This window comes from Rhinolophus hipposideros, assembly GCF_964194185.1.
Source record: "Rhinolophus hipposideros genome assembly, chromosome: 16".
Taxonomy (NCBI): domain Eukaryota; kingdom Metazoa; phylum Chordata; class Mammalia; order Chiroptera; family Rhinolophidae; genus Rhinolophus; species Rhinolophus hipposideros.
In genome coordinates, this window is record NC_138062.1 from 38,812,824 (window position 1) to 38,819,698 (window position 6,875).

Below are 6,875 nucleotides of genomic sequence, written 5' to 3' on the forward strand. Positions count from 1 at the left end.
TGCACTGAAGATTGTAGTGATCGATCCTTAATGTTTGTGTCCAGACTCTTCACTAAGTTGTGGGACTTGTGGAGCCTTGTCCCCTCCCCAGCCACTGCCCCCCTATAGAACCTCTGCTATTGGAACCTCAGCAACTCACAGTGTGCTCGGACCAGCAGCATGGATGTCACTGTGAAGCTACTTGGAAAGGCAGACTTCCGGGCCCCACTCCCGACCTAATGAATCAGACCTGAATTGTAATAAGAGCCTCAGGTTCTTGTTCAGATTTGACAGAGCGTCTTACAAGCCTCCCGCTCACCCTGAATCAGCCATATGGGTATTTGCCATTCCTTAGCCCCGGGATATTTGAATGTGTCCCACTTTGGGGAGAGCTAGGTGGCCTGAGAAGAACTGGGGTTTGAACGGGAAAAGACAAGTGACACACCCCCAGGAAGATGCTACGACCGAGGCAGGACAGCCTTTCCAGAGCTGGGATGGCCCGGCCCCTCGCCCCTACAACGTGGGAACCAGCAGCCCGGGAAATTGACCCGGTGTACTAACGCACGCGATACAGCCAAACGCGCTCAAGCCCTCGCGCAGGCGCACTGCGAAACTCCCGCCGTCCCTCTCCCCGAATGCGAGTACGCATGCGCCCAGAGATGCTGGAGGAGGCGGGACTGCTCGCTGGGTGGTCCCGGCAGAGAGTGGGCGGGACATGTGGGGAGAGGAGGTGGTTCCGCTTCCGCCGAGAGCCGGAAGTCTCTGTCTCTCGAGTGAACGAAGCTGTCCCAACGAGGGAAGGCGAGTGTGGGTGACTGTTCGCGCGGGCGGGCGTTGGAACCGGGTGGTGCTGGGTGCTCTTCGACTTGGGGGCACTCACGGGGACTTGGAGGAGGCGCCGAGGGCCTCGGGCTTGGGGGGTGGCCGGTCGGGGAGCTTGACTCCCCCAGGCCCCCGCGTGCTAAGCGCGGCTGCTCGTGTGCCTGGCTCCGACGGGCGGGAGGCGATGCCGAAGCCTCGGTGAGCACGGAGGGACCGCTCGCCCACTACCTCTTGAGTTACAGCTGGATGAGGGGCCGACCCCTCTTCCATCCCAACCTTGGCGCCCTTGGACTTAAGTCGCCACTGAAAGACAGGCCGAGGCCCTTTCCGGGGTGGGGGTGCTGCAGTCAGCGGGTAAAATCAGATTCTGGGGCCCACCTGTAGCTTCTGATTCAGGAGACTCATTTATTCATTCAACAAGTAGTTACTGAGCGCGTAATGCATACGAGGCACTATGTGTGCTGGGGCTTCAGCAGTGGGCAAATCATGCCCCGCCTCTCATGACATTCCAGTGCGGGGACATCTAGGTGAGGCTCAGAAATCAGCGTTTAGTGAGCAGCCCCAGGTGATTGTGTTGCAGGCGGTACCCAGGGCCGGACTTTGGGGGCGGGGGGGGGGGGACAGTGCCCTGGCTGGTGAGAGCATGGGCTGACCACGCGTCTTAGTGAAGCCTGCAAGGTCTTGTGGGGTCTAACTGCTGCTTCCATCTTCTGTTGCAGCTCATACCTATCTCCCCATTGTTCACTGAGCTTCAGCTGTACCAGGTTTTTTTCTCTTAAGAAAAACTTCTTCGGCCTCAGAGCCTTTGCAGTTGCTGTTCCCTCTGCTTGGACTACTTTGCATGGTGCCTTCTCTCATTATTCAGGCCTCAGCCTAAATGACTTACCCAGAGGGTCCTTCCCACTCCACCCTTGAGCCCCCTTCTGGAAGTGTTTACCTGTTAACCTCAGAGGACGAACCAATATTTGGAATGATCTTGCTTATTAGTTAACTTATCAAGGGTCTGTCTTCATCCACTAGAATATATTTCACAAAGGCAGATACCTTGCTCACCTCAATTGCAGCATTGCTGTGGTTTAGTGTAGGTAGGGCCTGGCATTCGTTTATTCATTCATTCACTCATTTTGCTGAGTGCCAGTTCTGTGCCACCAGCAGTTCTAGGCTCAGAGGATACAAAGAAAAGACAAAAATCCCTGCCCTCATGGAATTTACGTTTGGAGTGTGTTGGGCAGGGTTGGAGATTCAGGGAGACCAATGAGGACGCTGTTGTGATCACCTGGGCCAGAGATGACTGGGACTCCAGGCTCAGACCAGCGCACTGGCCGTGGAGGTGGTGAGAAGTGGCCAGATTCTGAAAGAGTTTTAGAGGTAGAGCAGCAGGGTCAGATAGAGAGAGAAAGGAATCGAGGATGAGCCCGAGGTTTTTGGAAAGATGGATTTACTATCTGCTGAGAGGGGAAGACTGAGAGAGCAGGTTGAGGTGTCAGGAGCTTGGTTTTGAACAGGTTACATTTAAACCAGGGGTGTCCAAACTGCGGCCCGCTGGACAACTGTGGTCCGCAATCCATTTTTTATTGGCCCGCAGCAATAAGTACTTCACCTCGAGTGAGTGGCCCGGCTGTTTGTGTATTTTACCACATGTGGCCCTTGGTGAAAAACGTTGAAAAAAGTTTGGACACCCCTGATTTAAACGTTTGTGAGCATCAGGTGGAGATATGGCCGAGGCAGGTAGACAGGCGAGTCTGCGGTTCAGAGGCAACAGCAAGGCCAGAGAGTCAGGTGGCATCAGTGTAGAGGAGGCATTTGAAGCCCTGAGGCTGGGTGAGATCTCCATGGATGTGAATGTGGACAGAGAGGGGAGGGGCCCAAAGACTGAGCTTGTGGACTCACATCATTAGAGCAGTTGTGGGTGTGGGGGGAGCAGCAGCAGCAGAGACTAAAAGGAGCTGCCAGTGAAGCAGGGGAATGAGAGTGCAGGGTCCTGAGAGCTCTGTGGGAAGGGCGGCAGGAGGGAACCAGTGTATCCAGTGCCCTGAGGAGTGGGGACTGCCCCTTGGGATGAGCAGCATAGGGTGAGTGGTGGAGGGAGAAGAGGAGGTAATGCAGATGGCACATGCAGACAGCTCTACTGGAAAAGCCTGCAGAGAATGTTTATTTGTTTATTTGAATGATGGGAGCTGTAGTAGCGAGTGTGTTTGTTAATGATTCAGTAGAGAGAGAAAGTGTGATGTTGGGATCCAGAGTACAAGGTCACAAGCTGTTTTTGTGGGGAGCATAGACATTCTTCCAAGGCAAAGGAGGAAAGGCCGGATGTGTGGTCCTGGGGGCTTATGGATGTTCTCTGCCAACTGCTTCTGTTTACTCAGTGACTTGGAAGCACCCTCAGTTAAGAATGAGGATGTTACATAAAAAGCAATGGCTAAATGTGACTGAAACTCGGGTCTTTCTTCTGGCAGGCTGCTGACCTCCCCTGTCACAGAGGAATGATGCTAGAACAAGCAGTAGACAGAGAGAGAGAAAGACGGAGTGTGACTGGGGAGTGGAGCTCCTTGGGAGGCTCAGGGGTGGTGAATTCAGAGCCCTGAGCCCAGCACCTGGCATAGAGATGTGCTTAGTGCTAGCTGCTGCCTCCGAGACATCTGTCCCTAGACGTCCCTTTGGGATCTGACCCCATCATTTTCCCCAATACCCTGTTCTTCCCATATGTTAGACATCAGAGGGTAATGCCACCTTCTCCCCCTACTCACCAACTCTGTCCCCCACCACAGTCTTTGAGAGGCATTCTGGACTCTTCCTCCTCACGCCGTACTCGCTCACTCTGTTGACTTGCCTCCCCAGTGTTGCCTCTGTCTCTCCACCCCAAACAGTTTTGTCCTGGTTCTGACTTCATCTTCATCCAGACTTTTGACTCACGTACCTCAGTCCCTTAAAAGCAGAAAACGATTTCGTTATTTCTCCCTCCGTGGCCTCCAGGATCCATCTAAACATTTGAAACCTCCTGTCTGCTCCCTCTTCAGCCTGTGCCCCCTCTTCAACCTGCATGGTCCCCAAATGCTGGCCGGGCCCTCAGATACCTGCCCCTCAGCTTTGCATGTTGTGTTTCTCTGCTCAAAACACTTGTCCTCCCCTCTCTGCCCAGCGGCCCCTGAGCTTGGAGAGGCTGCCAGGGGCCCATCCAGAGGCTCTCAGATCCCTTGAGTGTCATTCCTCCTGGTGTCACTCGCCTGTCCCGTGACAAGAGGAGCAGCTGTTCCTAAGTCACCTCCTGAGCACTTAGACTCTGCCCAGCCCTGGACAACTGGCCTGTCAGTCCCTCGTGTCATCCTTACCAGGAACAGTGGCTTCCTGTGCAGGTGCCAACGATGAATGGGTCAGTGTGCAGGCACTTATAGTGTGTCATGTTGGCCCCTCTGAGGTAGCAACCGCAGCTCTGTTTTATAGATAAGGAACTGAGGCAAAGAGAGATTAAGTAACCTACTCAGGGTCACGCCATAAGTGGGGGGCTGGGGTTAGAACCCAGAGCCTGTTCCCACCTCCTTCACCCAGAGTGCACTGGGATTGGCCTATTGTACAAGTCCTCCCTTCACCATAAGCCAGCCAGACCAGCTTCCCGGCCTGCTTCCAAGAGCATCTGAAGAGACTCATGGGTCCCATGAGTCGCTGACTTCTGTCCCTTTACCCCATAGGTTCGCCCTCCTACAGGCATGGGGCGCAGAAAGTCAAAACGGAAGCCGCCCCCGAAGAAGAAGATGACGGGCACCCTAGAGACCCAGTTCACCTGTCCCTTCTGCAACCACGAGAAGTCTTGTGACGTCAAAATGTGAGTAGAGGGTGGGGGCCTCCCTTCCCCTCAGTCAGGAGGTGGCTCCCCCCAGACGTAGGCCTCTTCACTCACCAGTCCCTCCATCTCCTGTTACAGGGACCGTGCCCGTAACACCGGAGTCATTTCTTGTACTGTGTGCCTAGAGGAATTCCAGACACCCATCACATGTATCCTTGGGAAACTGGGCCCTTTCCGGGCGTGGGAGGGGGGTGGTCAGGGCTGCTCCAGGGCACCTGGCAAAGGGCAAGGGGCCTAGAACCCAGCCCCTGCAACTCTGGCCATGCTGTGTGCCCTGGTGCAGGGCTGCGGCCACTCAGAAGAATGGGTGCCTCTGACTTAGGTGGGGGCACAGTGTGCAGGGCTAGGGTCTGGCTGACACCAGCATGAGCAATGTCAGCACGAGATGTATAGCGGAAGGGGTCCGATGCTAGTGGTTGCCCTTGACCTCAGTGGCTCAGATCTGTCAGAACCAGTGGATGTGTACAGCGATTGGATAGACGCCTGCGAGGCAGCCAATCAGTAGCGATGCAGAGGACCCACCCCCTTGGCAGCCCCGCAGCTGTGGATTGGGTACCAATCCAGAGACATTCCTGGGGTCTAGGGTGGGTCCAGCACCCTCACAGCTCTGTGTGTGGGTGTGGGTGTAGGTGTAGTGGGAGTGGGTGTGAATGTGTGGCTGCAAGTGTGGCCATGGGGTGTGCTTATGGGCAGGGGTGGGGTGGAGTTGCTAGGCCCTGGGAGCCTGAACTGCCTCCCTTGGCTCCGAAAGCCTTTGGCTTGCTCCCTCCTCCAGCCCCTGACCCCCCGTCTCTGAAGCCCTGGCTCCTCCTGGGGCCGATGTCCTGACAGCCTGAGCAAGGGCAAGCCCCTCAGAGACAGCTTTGGGACTCCAGCACCCTCACCCACCTCCCCAGCACCTGACCCATTTGAACTGGATTGCCCGTCCTCCTTGCCTGCCTTCCAAGGCCTGTGGCCTGGGATTCAAAGCCACGGGCTCCTCAGCTGGGCCCTGGTAGGGCGACCCCGAATCATGTTTAGTAGCTTCTATTAGAGGACGGAGAGGCTGGGTCTGGGCCAACTGTTGGTCACTAGCCCTTAAATAAAGCAGTCGCTGCAAACTCCTGGCTCTCGGATTTCCTGGGTTCTGATCACCCCCCAGGGCTCAACAAGAGGGGAGGGAGAGACTAACTTGGCCAGGCCATTGGAAATGGGGTTTGGTCAGTCCTTCAAACTGTCCAATATTATCCACTCGACAAGCATTCATGATGAAACCAGGGCAGTGCTGGGCACAAGGGACATCGAGGAACCCACAGACATCTGGGCAAGTCTTTAGTCCCAATGAGAAATGGGGCCAACAGAGCGTGTGGCGGGGGCGGGGGTCAGGGCAGCCTTCCTGGCCTGAAGGAGGTGGTGCTCCAGGGCCCCCTGTGCCCGACCGCTCTCAGGCTTGCCTGCCTTATGCTGTGTCCCAACAGCGGCCCTGGGAGGCACGTGCCTCAGGCCCACAGATGAGAAAACTGACCCAAGATCCCACAGCCGGAGGGTGGTGCAGCTGGGCCTTGAACCTGGGAAACCTGGCTTCACAGCCCAGGGTTCAGGCTATGGGAACAGCTGGTGGCTTCCTGGGGGCTGTAGGGGACAGGGAACTTCGAGGAGTAAGAGTCCACAAAAGGCACTTTTGTCCAAGGGTGGTAAAGAGTCTTGAAGGCTGGAGGTGGTGCCAGATGCAGGTGTGTGTTACAGTAAATGCTGGCCTGGTTCGAGGCACAGAGCTCCTAAAACTTTTGAAATTTCCTGAGTGATCACCCAGGGTGGGGCTGGTCACCAGAAAGACCAAGTGATTATTGGGTGGGAATGGCAGCCACACCTACCCACCTCTGGGAAGAGGAGGTGGGTGTGGGTGACTACTGAGTAAGCTCCCTTAAAAACTTCAAAACGAGGTCAAATATATGGTGAGGGAAAGAGAACTGACTCTGGGTGGTGAGCACACAATGGAATTTGTAGATGTTGTAATACAGAATTGTACACCTGAATCCTATGTAACTTTACTAACTATTGTCACCCCAATAAACTTTAATTTAAAAAAAAACACCAACAAGATTTGATAAGCTAGGTTGGTGAACACGTGGTGGTGCTGGGAGAGGGCATGGAAGCTCCACCCCCTTCGCCGTGCCTTGCCCCACGCATCTGGCTGTTCCTGAGTTTATATCTTACAATAAACCGTAATCTAATAAATAAAATGCTTCTCTGA

General features: G+C 55.0%; 1 protein-coding gene across 2 annotated transcripts; it reads left to right on the top strand.

Moving 5' to 3' along the window:
- Positions 1 to 727: 727 nt before the first annotated feature.
- Positions 728 to 6,875, top strand: ELOF1 (elongation factor 1). 2 transcript variants are annotated; one of them, XM_081075960.1, is made up of 4 exons: positions 728 to 780; positions 4,488 to 4,621; positions 4,721 to 4,791; positions 5,083 to 6,875. In XM_081075960.1, exons 2-4 carry the CDS (start codon positions 4,506 to 4,508, stop codon positions 5,145 to 5,147), a joined length of 252 nt encoding a protein of 83 aa, XP_080932086.1. In that variant the 5' UTR covers positions 728 to 780; positions 4,488 to 4,505; the 3' UTR covers positions 5,148 to 6,875. The 2 variants fall into 2 exon arrangements, with proteins under 2 accessions (XP_080932086.1, XP_080932087.1); XM_081075961.1 differs by lacking the exon at positions 728 to 780 and adding an exon at positions 873 to 999.

What these genes read in the sequence shown, in the direction of transcription:
- ELOF1 (XM_081075960.1), top strand. Translation starts at nt 4,506, where the DNA reads ATGGGGCGCAGAAAGTCAAAACGGAAGCCGCCCCCGAAGAAGAAGATG. An exon ending in AAGTCTTGTGACGTCAAAAT is followed by an intron (nt 4,622 to 4,720) that starts GTGAGTAGAGGG and finishes CTCCTGTTACAG; the next exon opens with GGACCGTGCCCGTAACACCG. An exon ending in ATTCCAGACACCCATCACAT is followed by an intron (nt 4,792 to 5,082) that starts GTATCCTTGGGA and finishes TCAGTGGCTCAG; the next exon opens with ATCTGTCAGAACCAGTGGAT.